The sequence below is a fragment of the Misgurnus anguillicaudatus genome, chromosome 7, assembly GCF_027580225.2.
Source record: "Misgurnus anguillicaudatus chromosome 7, ASM2758022v2, whole genome shotgun sequence".
NCBI lineage: Eukaryota > Metazoa > Chordata > Actinopteri > Cypriniformes > Cobitidae > Misgurnus > Misgurnus anguillicaudatus.
In genome coordinates, this window is record NC_073343.2 from 20,578,936 (window position 1) to 20,600,526 (window position 21,591).

General features: G+C 37.7%; 1 protein-coding gene across 5 annotated transcripts in view; it reads right to left on the minus strand.

Annotated features, from left to right (window-relative positions):
• LOC141349217 (kinectin-like) overlaps positions 1–21,591 on the minus strand; it is a 59,383-nt gene that overhangs the window by 20,046 nt on the left and 17,746 nt on the right. For all 5 annotated transcript variants that reach the window (XM_073869551.1, XM_073869552.1, XM_073869553.1 and 2 more), the window contains exons 7-24: positions 17,279–17,401; positions 17,064–17,176; positions 12,593–12,737; positions 11,784–11,868; positions 11,498–11,704; positions 11,351–11,409; positions 11,234–11,271; positions 7,142–7,232; positions 6,978–7,046; positions 6,854–6,882; positions 5,990–6,094; positions 3,374–3,428; positions 3,223–3,260; positions 2,851–2,941; positions 2,635–2,747; positions 1,285–1,354; positions 1,131–1,171; positions 944–1,034 (exon numbers count right to left, since the gene is read on the minus strand). In XM_073869551.1, the coding sequence (XP_073725652.1) occupies positions 944–1,034; positions 1,131–1,171; positions 1,285–1,354; positions 2,635–2,747; positions 2,851–2,941; positions 3,223–3,260; positions 3,374–3,428; positions 5,990–6,094; positions 6,854–6,882; positions 6,978–7,046; positions 7,142–7,232; positions 11,234–11,271; positions 11,351–11,409; positions 11,498–11,704; positions 11,784–11,868; positions 12,593–12,737; positions 17,064–17,176; positions 17,279–17,401 (1,563 nt within the window). The remainder of the gene's footprint in view (positions 1–943; positions 1,035–1,130; positions 1,172–1,284; positions 1,355–2,634; positions 2,748–2,850; positions 2,942–3,222; positions 3,261–3,373; positions 3,429–5,989; positions 6,095–6,853; positions 6,883–6,977; positions 7,047–7,141; positions 7,233–11,233; positions 11,272–11,350; positions 11,410–11,497; positions 11,705–11,783; positions 11,869–12,592; positions 12,738–17,063; positions 17,177–17,278; positions 17,402–21,591) is intronic.

Below are 21,591 nucleotides of genomic sequence, written 5' to 3' on the forward strand. Positions count from 1 at the left end.
TCCCATTACTCATTAAAAAAAACAGGACCAACCCTTTTCGACCATGCGCTCGGCGCCCAAACATTTTTCCCGTCGTTAAATTAGCTAAAGTGGATTCAGACATACCCATTTAGACGTTGCGCTGTGTGCTTTAGACAATGCGCTTAGATCGTTAAAATAGGGCCCATTGTCTTTTTATTGAAGCGCTTTAAACGAAAGCCCTCTCATGTGGTAAAATCTGTATAATAAATGACATTGTGTGGCTGCTGCTTTAATACCTCATAGATTTACAGTAATGCACCTGCAATATCGCAAACAAAAACATGAAAATTACACTGGTGCACCAACATTTTTGCTTATTGTTCTTTCTTTGCATTTTTTTTTAGATTTCTTAGCATTTTGTGGAAATCGAAGAAATTGTGCAGGATGGATTGAAACATGATAACATGCCTTAAACAAAGCTGATAGCACTACATTATTATTGGTTACAAAAAACATGACGTATAGTACGCATAATTGCACAAAATATGCAATAAAAGCACAAAGAGGGCAAAGCATGTGCCAAACTGTGTGACATGGGCTCCAGTTCTGAGAAGTCTGTGTGCAGATTCTGTGTGACCCTGCTTATAGCTATGAATATAGTAGCATGCAGAAAGCAAACTTTTTGGTTATCTAATGAAAGAAATACCAGATTAATTTATTCTGGAACCACAATATGGATGTTTCCCAGATGAAATGAGCAGCATACAACTAGAAATGGGTCTTCTTTACAGGGCATAATTATTATTAAAACTTCCTACAGCATTTGTTGGAGATTGGTTGGCCAGCCCAGACCTGCCATTCAAATGACGGTCACCTGCTTTACATGCTCATTAGCAAGAGCATTACAACACATCATCTGGAAAAGCTAAAGCTCAGCCGTTGCTCTCGCCCCAACAGAAAGACTCATCCTTACTTAACTTACATTGTTTTTCTTGCGATGAAGCTCCACGGATTCCCTTAACCCTAACAGCTCTGCCTGAAGATCAGATAGATGTTTGTCCTTCTCAGCAAGCCTAAGGACACAGAGCAGCATTTGTGTTTTATGGCAGAATAGCATGAACATGGAATCATTAACAGGAGGATTAAACTGTAACTACATGAATACTTACGCTGTTAATAACTCCTGACTGGGAGCTGCTGAAACAGTTTGCTGCAGAAAAAACACATAATATCAGCATTGCAAAGTGAATTCTGGATTGTCTATTGTAAACCTAATATTTTGGTGGTTTTCAAATAGTCCGATCTAAATGTCAACATTTTTACCTGTTGCAGTTGTGCTGCCTTTTCCAATTCTCTCTGCAGTCTCTCAACATCCTGGTCCTTAACCGTTAACCTATGATACACATATGCACCAATGAGAAAGGCACTTGTGGCACTAATTTTATTGTAAACACTGAATTGATTGTTACATTTCGTTAAATTCCCATTTCTTAAAGGAAAACACCACCGTTTTTTAAATATTTTACTATGTTCTTACCCCAACTTTTAATTCATACCTATCTTTATTCAATGTGTACACTTAATCTTTGTACAGCGCGTTGTGAATGTGTTAGCATTTAGCCTAGCCCCTTTCATTCCTTATGATCCAAACAGGGATGAATTTAGAAGCTACCAAACACTTCCATGTTTTCCCTATTTAAAGACTGTTACATAAGTACACAAGTAAGTATGGTGGCACTAAATGAAACGTGGTAATTTTTAAGCAATTTTAAAATGTGAACTATATTAAATGGCGAAAGAAGTTTGAAGCACTTCGACCTCAGGCACAGAAATATTGACAGACGTTTGAGCGAAAGGGGTAATAGTCAGAAGTGATGTTGTTACTGCGCGCCGAGGTCGAAGTGCTCTATCGCCATAAAATATAGTTCTAATTTGACGTCACGACTCGCGTCACGACTCGCGTCACGACTCGCGTCACGACTCGCGTCACGACTCGCGTCACGACTCGCGTCACGACTCGCGTCACGACTCGCGTCACGACTCGCGTCACGACTCGCGTCACGACTCGCGTCACGACTCGCGTCACGACTCGCGTCACGACTCGCGTCACGACTCGCGTCACGACTCGCGTCACGACTCGCGTCACGACTCGCGTCACGACTCGCGTCACGACTCGCGTCACGACTCGCGTCACGACTCGCGTCACGACTCGCGTCACGACTCGCGTCACGACTCGCGTCACGACTCGCGTCACGACTCGCGTCACGACTCGCGTCACGACTCGCGTCACGACTCACAGTCTTTAAATAGGGAAAACATGGAAGTGTTTGATGGCTTCTACATTCATTTTTTAATTTAAAAATATATATAAAAAAAAACATGTTTAACATTCCTTCTGGTTAGACAAATGAAATATCATTATCAATCTGCTTCATTGTTTTATTAATTTTTTATTGAAACTTTGCATATTTTTTAAGAGACTATCCTTTTATTGAGGTGTCTTCCTTTTCTTTTTGATGTTTTGCTCATGACATATTTAAAAAAAAAAAGAATAGTTAACCTAGCACAAGAAAACCTAAGCGAGGACTCCAGTTGACAAAGATGGTCATATCATTAAAGCTTTAAAATGAGCAAAGAACAAGGTCATCTGTAAGACACTTAAATACTACATACTGATCCTGTAGCGCCTGTAGTTTAGTGCTCAACTCGGAGTTTGACTCCTGAGTTTCTCTGCATCTCAGCTGAGCCAGTTCAGTGTTCAAAACCTCTACCTGCTCTTTTAGATCCTGTGGACAGATTCAAATTCATAGATCCATCATGATAAAGTACACAACTGAATGAGCATTGACTGACCTACAGTAATAATAAATCTGTTCAGAACACACTCACCTTCATTACCTTCTGTCTTTCTGACTCACTCTCTAAAGCCGACCGCAAACTCTCCTCCACTGATCTGATTTTTTCATCTTTCTCTTGAATCCTGTAAAAAAGGCATAGTTTTGCCAATAAACTGGACGTTTATTGCTACCTACCTAAATAACACATACACAGTTAAATCAACTCTCTGTGCATGAATGATTTATTTTCAAACTCTTGCTCAGCCACGCATGCAGAGCCCCTAGCGGCATCATTAAAAAGATTGCTAAGAAATTGCACCGCTTGCATAGAGTTTGTTTTGGACCTAATACTTTAAGTCAGGTCTATGGTTGAGATGAGCTTCATTTTTCATCGCTGATATATCTATAATGTTTTCAGACGTACTTTTGCTGTAGCTCCTCTAGTGCTGCTCCTGATGTTGCCTGGGAAAAGGAAATGAGGAAAGATATGAGTAAGATGAGCACAGATGTGATGTGCATTAAACACGTATTAAATTCTCTCCTCTCCATATTTGACCCATGTGTCTGTTCGTTACCTGTTCTGTGTTCTGTTTCTGTACCACCTCCAGTTGCTGTTGTAAATCTTCACGTTTTTTTCTTAATCCCTATTCAAAAACATACAGAATATAAAAAACAAATTCGTTATTTAACATGAATATTACAGCAAAGCGATTCATCTTGATAAGCAGTTTTAAGCTAAAAGTATAGATCAGGTTTTACGCATACGCGGCGGTCCACGCATAATGTGCGTGACGCAAATCTCATCATCAGAATAGTACGCGTACCGCCAGATTTTTTTAATTGGACTGACTTTGTATGCGTAGGTCACGCATTCACATATAGGAGAATGTCGTATGTAGCCCAGAAGATGCATTGCATTTCGTCGCAATGTCCATGAGTCAAACGTATCAATAAACTATGCTTTGAAAGGCTGTGCGTTCGACCGTGCACGTACATTTGTGTACACATAAAAAAACTATACTCCAGGCTTTATGAGACTTCAGCACTGTCCAAAATGTATTAGAAAGCCTAATAATGATCTGAGCTCTTAAAAAAGTCATGCTATATTTTCACCAATCCTTATGCAATCTTTCAGGCATAACAGAGCTTTAAAACAATCAATACTCAATCCAGGGTTCCCACACCTTAGCCAACTCCAAATTCAAAGACCTTTCCAGGTCCAATACTCAAATTCAAGGACTAAATGGGGGGACACATTTCAAGTGAGAGCAAGGTTACATCGTGTAACCTTTTAAGATACATTGTTACAGTTCCCTTTCGAGGGAACTCGCACTGCGTCACTGCGGTGACACGTTGGGGACACCTCCAAGGGTAAGTGCGTCTGAATGTGTATATCAAATTCAACTAATGGTGAGGCTTAATGACAAAGACAGGGTGACGCAGGAAACAGGAAGTATATCGCTATCTAAAATACTGCCAAAGGCAGCATTACTCGGAAGCGGGAAGTATGGCAAGGGAGACGCAGTGTCTCGTTCCCTTCTCAGGGAACAGCAGTTACATACGTAACCCGAGACGTTTTCATGTGTCAAACACAACTATGCAAAAAAGCATTTTGGTATGAATCAACATTCGCATACAGAAGATAAAAGCATTTAAAGTGAACACTTTAGCACGTGTGCTTAAAAAGTCTAGAATTTTTATGATATTATCCTACACTACACAGGGAATAATATGGATTTTTCTCCAGAAAACTTCTTGCATAAAATAAATTCAAGCACTTTCAAAGACCTGTATCCATGTATGTATATTTTCAAAAACTTCCCAGGGCCATGATTATTTCCCCCCAGATTCACACATTTTCAAGGATTTCAAGGACCCGTGGGAACCCTGTCAATCGACGCAAGTGTCTTTTGCTAGTTTCCACCCTGCGCAATTATGATTTTCACATTTAGCGCTGCGTTGTTTAAGTAGCAAATGCATTTGCGCCCCCTTTTGCGCCCATGGGCGTTCTGGTCTGAAAACGAGGTGTGTTCAGGCGCATTGTTGGCGCGTTGCTATTTTGAGGCAACTAAAATAGACTACGCCATTGACCAACAAAAACCTGCTCTTAAGTCTAAAGTCAATGGCACATTATTTTTTTGTTATTTAAAGAGCGTGTTAGTAATATGCGCCTATAAACGGGACGACAACACAGGTTTGCTTATCACACACATGAATGCGCAGCAGCACAAAAACTTTTTAAATATGAAAGATTAAAGGATTGAATGTAAAAGATTATTCTTGAGTCTCTTGGACATAAATGAGGACCGATTATGAGACGTTAGAATCCGCAAAGAGCTGCTTCACCTGTAGCCTGGTAAATAAATGCTTTACTTTAAACAAATGCATCTATTTTTAAATGTTTTTAAATGCTACCTCACAGATATATTGTATATAATGACTCTGTACCTGTGGATATGGTGAGATGAGAAACATTTAAGTAATGCTTAAAAAAAACTTGTGACGCTGTCCAAGTGCTGAAACGTGCGGAGAGACGTTTGTAAATTCTTTATCTCCTGTTTGTAACAAATAAAGTATTTTTGGAGTACAAACCTTTTCTTACATACTTGTAAATTATTTTTTGATGATATTGGATAGCCATACATTTAAAGCAATTAAAAGCCTGCTTTTTACTTCCATGATTAAAAGAAAACGGGTTTTAAAGGTTTTAATAAAAAAATAACAATTTCAATACAAGTGAAAAACAACACAATTATTTAACAATAATCTTAAACTGGGGATCTTCTTCCTCCGCTTAGTTTTTCAGTTTACAAAGTCCGTCACCTAAATAGGAATTAGACATAGCGCCAGTGCAACAGGCTTTTAAAGGCGATGAGAGCTGAGACTCTCTCATTGGTTTATTCCTTGTTACGCCCAAAATACTCCCATTAGTCGTTAAAAAAATAGGACCAACCCTTTTCGACCATGCGCTCGGCGCACAAAGATTTTTTCCCGTCGTTAAATTAGCAAAAGTGGATTCGGACAGGCCCATTTAGACGTTGCGCTGTGCGCTTTAGACAATGCGCTTAGATCGTTAAAATAGGGCCCTTCGATTTTTTCGTCTTTTATCTCTTGACATTTTCTGGGGTCCCCCTTGAAATTTCTGACGACTCAAGTTTGTAAAGCCCTGTGTTTTAAGCATATCAAGTATATTTTTTCTTAATCCCTTCAGTTCATCTTCCTTATCCGCTACCTGAATGAGGCTGGACTCCAGCAGGGCCTCCACCGTGCTCAACTTCTCATCACGCTCATGTAGGCTAAAAACACAGAGCATAATGTGTCACACTCATTTGTGATGAACCTCACATATGTCACTTTGGACATTTATTGATACCACTTTCTTTTCCAACAATGATTGCATTACTGTGTATTGAATTTTCCCCTCACTGTAGAAGTGACGCTTCATTTGCACTTGTAAACATGCTGCTAAAAGACACGTTACAGCAGGTCTGATGTGAAGAGAAATGCATGAAATTGAAACCTGGCACAAAGCATGTTAAGGGGCCACGTTTTATTGCAAATTATATATAAGACCTATGATAACTTTTTCCTTGCACAAGACTTCTGGCACTGTCACACCAGACTTTCAGCATGTAAAACATCTACACAGAGCGCAGCCTAAATAGGCAGCAACCAGAATATGATATCATGCATCATATTTTTTAGTTGTTTTGCTTTTATTTGATAGACAGTATGTCAGAGATAGTACAGGGTGAAGAGAGGGGTACGGGATTGGCAAAGGACCTCGAGCTGGGATTCAAACTTCAAACTGTACAAAATATGATTGTGTGATACTGTTTTTTAAGGTTTTCTTCTCCCTGAAAAGGTCATACTTTGATGTATCAATCATCTACTGATCGCATCACATCTTCACGTGATACAAAGTCATAGTTCACCAAACCAGAATTTTTATGGTCGGACACATTTGCATGCGTATGAATGAAAGTCAGTGGAACGAAAAATCTCATGTGATCGCGGCATTAGAATATAGTGCATGACAACATGAATGAACTTACCCCTGCTGAAGCTGATCCACAGATAAGGCCTGCCAAAGAAACAGAATTGGCAAAAATAAGTGCATGTTTTTACATCCACTCGTGGACTTTTCAAAAAAAAATACAAAAAGAAACAGAATCAAACCTGCTCAGAAATCTGTGCCTGCAGTTTCTGGAGGTCCACCTTCAACGTCATATTCTCATTAAGCATGGCCTGTGAAATGAGAGAAACAGAAAGAGGTAGAGCCGTGTATCCGTTAAACAGAGAAACCTATAATGGAGTGTAACTGGTGTGAGCATGATACTTGCCTGCATGTTGGTCTCCCGACTGGCGCCGCTGCTCCTTTCTGCGTTAAGAGAATCTTCTAGACTTCTTCTCTGTAGCTCTTTCTCAGCCACTCTAATTAGGGACATAGTAAGATTTAAACCCGAGTATAACACAACACACACCATCTTGAAATGTGACCTAACCGGGCGCAACATAATAAAGCTCCAAGTTTGTTCCATATTGGTGAGAACAGCTGTGATGGCAACAACTAAATGACCAAAACCTGTTTGGCTTATCCATCAATTCAAAATGAAAAGCCACAGCTTCATTTTGTACAGAGCAGACATTGCCAAAACACTGGTGACATTACTCACCCACAAAAAATATAAAGCCTTTTCAACAATTCCTGTACAACAATATCTATCACTCTATAAATGGTACAACATCTCTACAGTAAATTTTCATTGTGTTGCACCAGGTAGTTCCAGTTATTAACCCTCATTTATCAAGCGAGCAAGAAAACTCTAAGTAAATTTTTTCCCACACAAGACTTTGCGTTTATCAATATGGACGTGAGCAGTGGCTACAATCAAAACTCACGTCAGGTTTCCACCTTGTGTATGAAAGTTGAGTTAGCATTAAGATGTATGTTTTACCTGTTTAATATCCTATGTTAACTTTTTTCCTGACAGCATTTTCACAAAATGCCTTCCAGGAAAATTTTCTTCTATAAATATATAAACACACAAATATTTGGAATGAAGGAACAGACCCTCTGGTTTCAAACAAACAAAATAGGAAAAAAGTTTAATCCTATCTTTATTTGTTCTCTTTTTATAAACTCTTAAATATAGGGAGGTTTCTTCAAAAATAAAAATTTTTGCATTTTTGTTAAGGAATTTTGTCAGAGATCAGATTCAGGTAAGAGCCATCTACTCAATAATAGCGGAATTACAGATTACAGTAAAAACTCGTCAGGAAAGCGTCATTGGCAGAGAAATGTTTTCTCTTAATTGACAAAATAACTCGTCAAATGGCAGGGAAAGAGTTAAAAAATAAATAATGAGAAATAATGAGGAAAAGTTACAAATCAGCCGTAAAATAAAAGTATTTTGTTTACATGCATACACGTTCGTTCTTCTTATTATTTATCCTTATGTTAGCGTATAAAATGCAGTTTCCACAACAGGAGATAAAACGTCACACAACGATCGTTGGATCCGTTGTCTAATTGGCTACACTTTCTGTCATCAATATTTTCCATGAAGTCATTGGAGGAACAAGCGAGTCAGATTATGTATTATACTCCCACCTCCTTTTTAAAACAACGTTTGAACGCGGATTTGAACGTGAGTGTAATCTCATATACAGTGTTACGACGTAAACAGTCCTCAGATTGTATATTATATTCTATTACAAGACGTTGATGTGAAATATGATGTAAACAATGGACAATATATCTATATTTCACGGATTATACGCATTTGTGGACAAAAATGGTCATTGGATGTATTCTATAAGACGGTTTTCATGAGATATTCACACATCTGAAACAGACTGGATTCGATTCACGATCGTAATATCAACACAAAGGTAAGGAGTCCCGTTTATATTTTGCATGTTGTCATCTGGACTTCTGTAACAAAATACTACATTTATGATGCTAGAGCATCTGTATCTCAAAACAGAGAGCATACACAGTTGCTAAACCCGTAGACCTTTTAAACGATGTATAGTAATGTTAATATTATTCATGTTTTGTAGACAGTAGGCTATATAGATATTGTTAGCAGCATTAAAAAAAAACTGACGTCTTCCCACCCCCAGCTAGTGCGCGTCAAGAGGTTAAAGGCACCTCTGAGAGGTTTTTTCCCCCGCTTGGCAAGCCAACCGGACGTGACATGGGGGTGTGGCAGCATCGAAGATCCCATTTTTTAATTCAAAGTTCGAGGTTGTGACTTAATTTCGATCGATTTCGATTTAAAACTGAAATCGTGACACCCTTACAGGCGAAAGAAAGTATGTACATTAAGCCCTCATCTAGCAACCCCAATGCTTTAAACCAGCACTAGTCACATACAGTATTGTTCAAAATAATAGCAGTACAATGTGACTAACCAGAATAATCAAGGTTTTTAGTATATTTTTATTGCTACGTGGCAAACAAGTTACCAGTAGGTTCAGTAGATTCTCAGAAAACAAACAAGACCCAGCATTCATGATATGCACGCTCTTAAGGCTGTGCAATTGGGCAATTAGTTGAAAGGGGTTTGTTCAAAAAAATAGCAGTGTCTACCTTTGACTGTACAAACTCAAAACTATTTTGTACAAACATTTTTTTTTCTGGGATTTAGCAATCCTGTGAATCACTAAACTAAAATTTAGTTGTATGACCACAGTTTTTTAAAACTGCTTGACATCTGTGTGGCATGGAGTCAACCAACTTGTGGCACCTCTCAGCTGTTATTCCATTCCATGATTCTTTAACAACATTCCACAATTCATTCACATTTCTTGGTTTTACAGCATTTTTGATATCACCCCACAAGTTCTCAATTGGATTAAGGTCTGGAGATTGGGTTGGCCACTCCATAACATTAATTTTGTTGGTTTGGAACCAAGACTTTGCCCGTTTACTAGTGTGTTTTGGGTCATTGTCTTGTTGAAACAACCATTTTAAGGGCATGTCCTCTTCAGCATAGGGCAACATGACCTCTTCAAATATTTTAACATATGCAAACTGATCCATGATCCCTGGTATGCCCAACACCATAGTAACAGAAACATGCCCATATCATGATGCTTGCACCTCCATGCTTCACTGTCTTCACTGTGTACTGTGGCTTGAATTCAGAGTTTGGGGGTCGTCTCACAAACTGCCTGTGGCCCTTGGACCCAAAAAGAACAATTTTACTCTCATCAGTCCACAAAATGTTCCTTTATTTCTCTTTAGGCCAGTTGATGTGTTCTTTGGCAAATTGTAACCTCTTCTGCAAATGCCTTTTTTTTAACAGAGGGACTTTGCGGGGGATTCTTGAAAATAGATTAGCTTCACACAGACGTCTTCTAACTGTCACAGTACTTACAGGTAACTCCAGACTGTCTTTGATCATCCTGGAGGTGATCATTGGCTGAGCCTTTGCCATTCTGGTTATTCTTCTATCCATTTTGATGGTTGTCTTCCGTTTTCTTCCACGTCTCTCTGGTTTTGCTCTCCATTTTAAGTCATTGGAGATCATTTTAGCTTAACAGCCTATCATTTTTTGCACCTCTTTATAGGTTTTCCCCTCTCCAATAAACTTTTTAATCAAAGTACGCTGTTCTTCTGAACAATGTCTTGAACGACCCATTTTCCTCAGCTTTCAAATGCATGTTCAACAAGTGTTGGCTTCATTCTTAAATAGGGGCCACCTGATTCACACCTGTTTCTTCACAAAATTGATGACCTCAGTGATTGAATGCCACACTGCTATTTTTTTGAACACACCCCTTTCAACTAATTCAACTAATTGCCCAATTGCACAGCCTTAAGAGCGTGCATATCATGAATGCTGGGTCTCATTTGTTTTCTGAGAATCTACTGAACCTACTGCTAACTTGTTTGCCACGTAGCAATAAAAAAATATACTAAAAACCTTTATTATTCTGGTTAGTCACATTGTACTGCTATTATTTTGAACAATACTGTATATTTTTACATTAAATACTTAGTAATTATGTTAATCATTTCATTATTTGGAAATTACAAGACTTTTTTTTACGTAAGATCAATTTCTCTTCAGTTACCTGGCTCCAAACTGCATTTCCCCGACTTCCTTCTATTTCAAAATAGGCTTAATTTATATGGGTGTAATATTCAAATGACCATTGTTTTCAGTAGTCACATTAATCAACCCCCATTCATTTGTGGGACGAAACTGTCTGCATACGAAATGAATCACACGTGGGCGTTGTCATAAGCGGGTTTTTTCATTCGGTTTCTACTTTCGTTTAATAAATGAGAATCAGTGTGTTGCTTTGTGCAGAATTTCCATTTCAGACACAAATCAACAGTGGAAAGTAACTTGTCTTGCCCGGTTAGGACGCTACATTAAGAAACTAAAAACGGCTTGCTCTGAGAGGTCATCACTTACAGTTTTTGAAGCTCATCAAAATGTGATACAGCTGTAGCCTGATGGGAAAAAGAAAAGTACAAGTCAGTCTCAACTACGCCAGTCCACCAACAAGCAGAGACAAGATTCATCACACACCTGAGTGTTGATCTGAGCCTGAAGATTATCCATCTGTACTTTCAGCGTTTTGTTTTCATTAAGAAGATCCTGCAAGCAACAACATAGCACAGTCGTCAGCACTGTCATAACACGAGGCAAACCTTAGGTCACCCTAGTTTGAGATAATAAGAAGATCCTGGACTTGTCCGTCAGGCTGCATGGTGTGCTGTGATGCCTCCAAAAGCTGCCTGACCTTCTGCTCCAGCTGCATGACCTTTTTCTGCTCCTGCTCCTTACAGATGAGAGTCTCTGTCAGATTGTTGTGGAGATTCTGGATTTCCTTGCTTTTATTGGTTATCTCGGTCTCGACTGCCATCAGCTGATTCTGCAGCTCTGAGAGGACACAGAAGAAGAAAGTTGAATGCTGTGTGCAGAACACTTGATGATTGTAAGCTGATGTGTGTGTTTGTACCTTGTTTAGCAGCCTGAAGCTTTTCTCGCTCTGCATTCACGCTGTGCAAAAAGTTCTGCAAGTCTTCCCAGCTACGTTTAGCGTCCTGAGACAAGAGTCAAAAGAGATTATGCAAAGCCATTAAAAAAGGTGAATTGCACATTTTCGCCACACAGCAGTGATGAAACATTGATTATTTTTCCGCCACATGTAACAAAAATTTGTTTTTTGAAGACAGCGTAAAAAGGAAAAATCATACTGATTCTAACATGCACTTACATACTGTATGTGGAAATAATAATGCATTTTTGTAAGCCAGTATCTTTAGAAATGACACAGAAATAATAACTAAATGAATGCAGGACTGATAAAGGATGTGATAATGTCATGAATCACCCATTGCAGAGCTGGTGAGGGTGTGACAACGTCAATATGAAATATATAGGACAGAGCTGTGTGAGGATGTGATGATCTCATGATGTAGTTTACAGGGCAGATACATGTTGGGTTGTGATTATGCCAGAGCATATACATAGGGTGAGATAATGTCATCATGAAATGTATAGGGCAGACATGTGGGGTTGTAATGATTCGTATAGTTAGGATGTGATGTCAGATTGTGAAGTTTATAGTGCAGACTGTAGAGCCCTGTAAGGTTGTGATGATGCCAGTGTGTATACTTGGGGGGGGGGGGTGATGATGTCATGATGAAGTTTATAGTGCAGAGCCATGTAAGAATGTGATGATGCCAGTGTGTATACTTGGGGTGTGATGATGTCATGATTGAATGTGTAGCGCATAGCTGCATGAAAGTGTCATGGGCTGTGTACCTCCAGTTGAGACACGTTCTGCTTATAGTTGACTTCAAGGCTCTTCCGCTGTAGCTCTTCCTGCTGAAGCTTGTTTTTGGTGTCCCCCAGCTCTTTCATCAGGCCATTGTATTCTGAACGCAGCTTATTAAGCTCGGATGACTGCCTGTACACACAAACACAAGCTAAATTTTAAACCATTTCAAAGCATTGTGGAAACTTTCCCAGGGGTTTCCAATACTCATTTAATGTTCGCCACGTATTGACATATAAGATCTTTAACAGGGGTCATATGAATATTAATACGTCATACAATGGCATTGGCATATCTAAGATAAATTAGAAGATAAACTTGATGATGTTGCAGAATATACTAGCTAGCTAGCTTTCGGTCTGCCTTATTTCTTTCTCAGCACAAGTGTTTCTAGTGTTTTTAATGGATATAGTTGCTTAATGTCTAACGCCCCTACAACTCCAACTGGCACATATCTACTCATTTTGTCAACCTCTTACAATTGGGTTTCTTTAAATAAAGGAGCATACGACAGAAAATTGTCTGTAAGGTCGTTTCCATGCAAGACTTGGCATTTTTTAATATGGATGTGAGTGGTGGCCACAATCAAATCTCATGTTAGGTTTACACATTGTGTACGCAAGTTTTGAGTTAGCATTGATATCCTATATGTATCTAAAAATAAATAATGACAAAACGTAAGAAATTGTGTTTTTGTTCAGTTCAACAAATGAAAAGAGAGATTTTTATTTTTCAACAAAGAAAAATATTTCGGTATTTACTACAGTAAAACTTGTCAAATAGTGAGTGAGTGAGTGCGAGTTTTATAGGCTGTCTGAAAAGATAAACGTATTTACATGATCTGTCATTAATTTACTAATTCTACCTTCATTGTTATGTGCAAAACCTGCAACAAAATTCATTTTTATGCATCAATGCAGAATATTTAATAAAAAATTATTATACTACACAGCTCTTTTAAAGGTGCCATTTGTAATAATTGAGGTAAAAGATTTTAAAAAATTAGCTACACGCATCAAAAGAATGAGAAGAAATAAGGGCAAAGATGTCATTAAAAAATGACAAGGTATAGTGCTGCAGAAATATCAATCTGAATTAGCGTGCTAAATTACTAGCTACAGCCCGACTGGTGTTGTAATACCAGTTTCGACCATGGAAGGCGGTATGCGGGCCACGCACATAACCGCCAGCCAAACTGCAATACACGAATAAGTCGCGTGTGTGGGAGTACAGCCCTCTACTACTACCGCTGCGTCCGAAGCTGACTTGTTGACTTAAGAAGCATGAAGGCAGCTCAGAGAAATGCAATTCGGACAGCCATGGATTCGGACATGCCTTCCTGCCTTGCAATAGGGTTTTCGGACGTATTTCAGTTCAGGGAAGAGAGCGGAAGAATGGCTAAAGCAAGAGACATTCATCACTAACTTACCACAACCATTTGCTGTAGGGAACAAGTTAACGCGCTCGGAATCACAAATAAAATATGATAAATGAAGGAACCGAACCAGAGTAAATACTGGCACTGCTTTTCATCGCTGGAGACAACTAATGGACATGAAAGAAATGAGGTTCGACTCCGAAATGACATTTCTTTTCGATTGGTAAGTAAGATGCTCTTAGTATTTCGCTAGAAGTTCACTTATAATAGGCATTGCGATAACCTATGCTCAGCTTGTACATGAACTACTGCTTTGCGCAGTAAATGTGGCTCCATCTGAAAGCAGCTGATGGCGATTCACTTTTAATCAAGAAACCGGCTACACTGACGAGAAGCGCAATGGCTATCGCATGCAAATTATCGCGCATCCTTAGCTGTTAGCGTTTAATAGTTAGCTCTACGAATCCGATCCGGTTTTCACCCGTTATCTACCAAGCTGATGCTAAAATGTAACTAAGCTAAGAAGCTTGAAATGTCTTCGATGATAATGAACACCAAATGGACGCACGAAACGTAGCGGAAAACATTGCAATTTTAATGAGACCGAATGTTTTTTTTGTGACTAATGATAACTTAGTTGCTAATGTAAATCAAACTTGATATATGCTGCTAAATTTGCAGCTGCTAAATTAAAATAGACCAACTCACTTTCTGGAGGTATACTGCCCCCGTCTGTTTGGAGTGTGGAGTATGAATTGATTTTTTTTTGGCGGATATTTTAAATGGTCCCTTTAACTATTGAATTGGGAATTGTGTAGTAAAGTCCAAAAAAACCAATACCTAAAAAAAATTCTATAGTAAAAAAAGTAAAAATAAAACTTTTCATGTGGACATTACATCACAATTATTTTCTTACATAAAATACTTGTATAATAATTATGTTCATATTTAATTGTTTGAAATTATAATGTTAACAGGTGTTTTTGGCTTAAGATTAATTTCCCTTAAGGTATCTGGCTCCAAACAATTTCATTTAATTGTCAAAGTTCAGTATTTATTTATTTAATTATATATATATATGTTCATATTTAATTGTTTGAAATTATAATGTTAACAGGTGTTTTTGGCTTAAGATTAATTTCCCTTAAGGTATCTGGCTCCAAACAATTTCATTTAATTGTCAAAGTTCAGTATTTATTTATTTAATTATATATATATATATATATATATATATATATATATATATATATATATATATATATATATATATATATATATATATATATATATATATATATATATATATATATATATATATATATATATATATATATATATATATATATATATATATATATATATTTAATTATATATATATAGATAAATAAGGTCCAATGCGGCACAACATTTACAAAGCAAGGATAGACCTAACAGCCTGTGAAATGGTGATGATAAGCGGACTGTTTTTGATGCTGTTACAGGGTACCCCCAGGATTGTCAAACCTAAATTCAAGGCTTTTTAAGACCTTTTTAATACCACTTCAAATGAAATTCAATACCTACATCGCACCCATTCGGGTAGAATAAATCATTTTAAATAACGTAATATACCTCAAATAATTACTATTTACAAGTGTTTGAACATTCATGACAACATGCCTCTGAAAGGCTGAGTCCAAGGCCCAAACGGCATAACTCTTATCTTTACCCATCATTTAAAACCAACAATCAAATAGATTTAAATGTACATTTATTGTAAATTTGAAAATCTCTCAATCAGGGATGGGCAACTGGAGGGCCAGGACCATTATGTTGGAGAAGGTAATTTATGTTAAAACAATAGCCTTGTTTGATCCATGAAATAAGCTGCAAACCAAACAATAACACCAATTTTAAGGTATTTTTTTTTTTGCTGTTTAATATAGTTAAGATAATAACAACATCTAATAACACTCATCAGTAATGCTCTGAACCAGAACAATACTGACAAACCAAATTAACCATATTATGGAAATTGAAAGAAAAACCCCTCAAACACAACAACAAATTAAAATGTTATGCTATTTTGACCCTAAAAGACAAGAGATCTGTTCACTGCACCAGACAAAAAACTGGCCACAAGCTCATATATAGATATATTTCTGTTAATAAATAATCTTTATACAGGACCATACTAAAGTTTTCTAATGCTAACTTAGTGTGACAATGTAAATATGTAGCCTATAGTATATAATATATTGCAAGATGATATTATCTAATTAAACAGTAAACAAAATATATAATAGCTTTCAAATTTGCGTTATTGTTTGCAGCTTATTATTGCATGGATCACACAAGACTATTGTTTAACATATAAATTACCTTTTCCGACATAATGATCATATTAAAACGTATCTTCTCTACCTAGATTTACTAGAGACGGATTGTGGAACAGAAGATTGTGTGTGTGTCATTGATTAAATCAAACAACCGATCACAGGTGAGAGGACACCCGTCATTGTCCCGCCCCCACAGTCCCAAAGTCAACTTGATCGAGCAAGTGCGTGTTGTGCAGCTGCAAGCGCATAGAGAGAGTCGAGCGAGCGCTCATCCCAGCCTTTACTTTATCATCCCAGCCTTTTTACTTAACTGTTTACTTTGCTCGCGTGACTGTGTTTGTGCGCTTTGAACAGAGGTGCGCTCTCGGGAGGATGTTTTTCAGCGCGCGATTAGTGTTCTGTGAACACGCGAGAATGCTTTTCCGCACACTAATAGTGTTCTGCGCGCTCGCTAAGATGCTTTTCCGAACATGGATAGTGTTCTGCGCTCGTATCTATCGCTTGCGCGTAATTTTCGTGCGCGCGAGTTTTGTGTCTGAATTAACAGCATATAAATCTATTGATCATTTGAAAAATTAAGACCTCCGTGAAAAATTCAAGACTTTGAGGTGAAATTCAATACCTTTTAAGGCCTTAATATGGGAAAATGAAATTCAATACTTTTTCAAGACTTTCAAGACTCCGCGGGTACCCTGTGTTAAAGAGAACAATCTGCACCCTTTAACAGCAATAATGAATGTCAGGGGGTTTGTTGGAACTCACTTGGTCTCCATCTGGTTGGTGGTGGAGCATCTTTCCACAGCATCTCTGAGAATGCCGTTCTCCTGCTGTAATCGGGCAATCTGACCCTCCAGCTGCTCTCTTACCTGCTGGAACTGCAAAGAGAACGTTTACTTTTCTTTGGTTGTTATCATAAACACACTACAAGAGTGCGATCCTCTGCAGGATAGCCTTTATCAACTGGTGAAATGTATTACCTTAATCTGCATTTCTTTGTAGCTCTGAGCTTTAGCCTGCATGATGTCTTTCTCTATGGCAACCCGCTGTTCATGTAGCAGAGACTCCACACGGCTCGTCTTCTGCTTCTCAGCCTGCAGTTCCTAAAGCCCCATTCAATAAATTACCATAAAGCTCTTCAAAGTGAAGCAAAGCTAATGGTGTTATATTTATAGTTCAATTTGCAATATTCTGTTATAATTGTACTGCACATGGCGCTCTCTATGTATAGCGTACAAATAATAACCGTTGAATCTCTGCTGCTTTCAAAAACCACCAATCTGCCAAAAAAACATGGCTACTATATTTTTCCTAAAATAAAACCATGGCTAATCAACCTAAGGGAAGAAACAAAGTCAACACTAAAAATTGGATGAGATTAATATTTACTTTTCAAATGATTGTCTGGGCCTTACTGAAATAATAAAATTTTTAGGAGCAAATTTTCGCACCAGGATTTTCTGCAAAAATTTGTAATTATTAAGGACCATAAATGTAACAATTATGAACGTAGGGTCATGATATGATATTATATTGATTCTCCTAGCCCAGTGGTTAAAACTTTTCAGCGGTCGGCCCCCTTTGTGTACGGTGCATTCCTTCGGGGGCCTCCCAAAGAAAATTTATGCCAAAAAAAAAACAGTTCTAAAATGTAACATTTTAATTAAACAAAACATTAAATTATACAAAGTTAGTAGAAACTTTTTTTGATTTAATTACACAGAATTCATGATAAATTAATGTATTTTATAAAATGTCATAAAACTGGGGCCCCCTTTGGCACAACCTCGAGGTTCCGGCCCCCAGTTTGAGAACCACTGTCCAAGCCAAATACCTCTAAAAAATAAATAAAACATTTCTGTGATTTTAATTCAGGGATATATTGATCGATTTAATGATATTTAGACAGCATCTGACAGCAGACTAGTTTTGGACGGTATGTCCCATTTGAGCAGAGGTGGGTAGTAACGAATTACATTTACTTCGTTACATTTACTTGAGTACATTTTTTGGGTAACTAGTACTTTTAGAGTAAATTTAAGGATGGGTACTTTTTACTCTTACTCAAGTACATTCCTAGTGAAAAAACTGTACTTTTACTTCGCTACATTCGGCGGCGTTACTGCGCTACTGTCAAATGGTAATAATTAATGAATATTTTTTTTTATAGGGCGTGTTCGAAAGGTTCGCGAAACAGGCTGCGTCACCCTTTAGCGCGCGACCACGCGGTAGCGCGCGCGACCGCGCGTAGATGAAGCAGATGAGGGCGCGTGTGCGTTGTGCGAGATATCGGAGGCAGATCATGCGTGGCTTCAAGTTCGGTCTATGTTTTCACTCCAAGAGGTCAAAAAGAATAGTTTCATAATGCGATGCATGCTTTGTTCACTAAACGAGCTGACATCTCAGCGAACAGGAATTCAAGATCCAGCCTGAAGTAAGTGTCACAGTAATGTCTATTTGAACACTATTAATGGTCATTTCACACTGTCCGAGTTTTTTTTGCCATATGCACTCTTGTGCTAGTGTAAGTTAAACCATACAAACAGCACGTTCACATCTGCACATGTCCATATCATTTTCCCACAACTAAACAAACTGAACAGCATGTAATGATGTCTTGCATTTATACACAAATCCGGACACCTCACTAATGTGTAGAAAATACATTCAAATAAAAACGGAATCGTATTTTATTTAAATCCTTCCTACAGAATAAATAAATAAAAATAAAAGAATAAAGTTTGATTTTAAAGAAACATGTATTATATATTATAATGTAGAGTTGATTTGCACAAACAGATACTGTAAGTTCCATATGAAATTCTAAAATGATCATTTTTATTAAGCTCCTGTTTATGTTCAGTAATTGCATTTTAATGGCAATGAAAATAACCTATTTATATAAAAACATGATAACAAACAGACACACACGTTTTTTTTTTGTTTACTGTTTGCATGTTTAAAGGCAGATGCTGAAAGTTTGTGTTGTGAACATGAAAATAAATGTAACCGTTAACCGTTAGAAAAACATTTGTGTGTGTGTTTGAGATTTTTTTCTCAAATGACACGTTACGTGATGTTAATGTACCCTTTGCAGGACTGAGATAGGCTGCTTTACTTGTATATAAGCAGAACAATGAGACTTTTAAGGAGAAGTTTGTGAAAACCCTCCAAGTAGTCTGAAATTCAGTGCTTTTGCGCTACTTCTTTATCAGATCGGAAGTAACGAGTAACTAACTACTTGAGTAGTTTTTTCATCTAATACTTTTTTACTCTTACTCAAGTAAATAATTAGATTGATACTTTTACTTTTACTTGAGTACATTTTTGCATAAGTACTTGTACTTTTACTTGAGTACAGATTTTGGGTACTCTACCCACCTCTGCATTTGAGAAAGTCAGCCTGTAGGATCGCCGATACACGATAGTATTGGGGGGCGGGGCAGTAGTTTACCGATTTATTAATTTGTTCGTTTTTCACTCATTTATGACAAGTCACTTGATCGAGGGACAAAGTAGAAGCAAGGGCAACACCGTCATGACCGAAACTAATTATAAATTATAATTATAATTCTAAATATAATGCATAGTGCTAGTAGGCCTAACATCCATACGCAGCACAAAAGTTCGGCATACGGACTACCGGCACATCTGGGAACTTGACTGTAAATTTCGTCACCGCCCCTTTTTGGGGGGAAAAAAACAAGACTTCTCGTAGACTTCCATACTAAATACCGAAACCAAGCAACATTCGTACACAGCCTGCAGGCATAAATAACTTATGAAATCACTCAGATTAAACTAGTTGAGTAATTATCTGTCCACCCTGCCTGCCATAGAGCGCGAAAGATACATTAAATTTAATTTGGTCAATATAAAAACATGTCCCTTTCATTCTCACAGCGTCAAATTTGTGTAACAACGCCATCCAGTGATTGCTGGAAATATCATTAATGCTAGTAGTTGTATGGCTGGATGGAAAAGTGCACTTAGTACTCTAAATATAAAGACATAATATATAAATACGAAGTAACTTTCAAATACGAAGTAAAATCATTCATTTTCCCTGTTGACTCGATGAGGTACAAGTAAATGGTAAAACACCACTGGCCAATGGGGGGCGTTGTTACACAAATTTGACGCTGTAAGAATGAAAGGGACATGTTTTTATATTGACCAAATTAAATGTGTTAATGTATCTTTCGCGCTCTTTGGCAGGCAGGGTGGAGAGATAATAACTCAACATTTTTAATCTGAGTGATTTCATAAGTTATTTACGCCTGCCGGGTGTGTACGAACGTTGCTTTGTTCCGCTATTTTGTATGGAAGTCAATGGGAAGTCTAGCTTGTTTTCCTCCAAAAGTGGATGTGAACCTGTTCAGAAACATTCTATGACGTTGCCCACAGCTGACTCGGTGGTTGCTTAGCAATATAAAAATCCGCGTCGCACTGCTCTTTTTTAAAAAAGGCAGTGCTTCGCGCCTTGCGTTTCGAGGCTTTTGAAGCGCGGTTGGTGTGATTAGCCCCTTACAGTGCATGCATTATATTCTGACTTTTACTGCATTTGCTTTTTTGTTTGGGTTTCCAATAAAGTTCGTTTGGGAACTCGTACGAAGTCTGAGACGCGTTGTGTTCGTCTGTTGATCAGTGTCAGATGTGAAGTCTCAGCAGATTAAACTATCACAGAGTTTACATGACTTAATGTCTGCATGTTCTTGCTCAAAAATGACAGTAGCTGTATCATTTCTATTGTAAAAAATGGACGTATATTAAATATTCAAAAGGATTTAAACATTGCTTGACTAAAAATAAGCGTTTCTCTCAGTCTAAAGTGAAAGTGAAGATAGCGTCCGCGAGACGAGTCCACTATCGCCCCCTGCAGGCATTTGTTATAATACATACATAATGCTTTTTATTTATAGACCACAAATGTAATGTGTTTGTTAATGTAATGTTGTTTAATGTAACTTGGTTTTAATACTTTATTTGAACCAATTATTATTGCATCTTCGTTATTATGTAATTTTAAAGGCTACTACTCACTTGGGTCTATTTTTATTACCCAAAAATAACAAATGACTTCATTATCAGTTAGAAAAATAATTGTTAGGGCCAGTCCTTGATTAGTTAAAACATTTAAAAATAACATGATTTCAGTTTCTTATTCATTTATTTGATCATTGAGGGTTTCTTAAAAAGTGTAAAAATATCGTCTCGTCTCGTTCTCGTGAACCCAAGCTCGTCTCGTCTTGTGGATTAAGTGTCTCGTCACACCCCTACTGAAAAGATATGA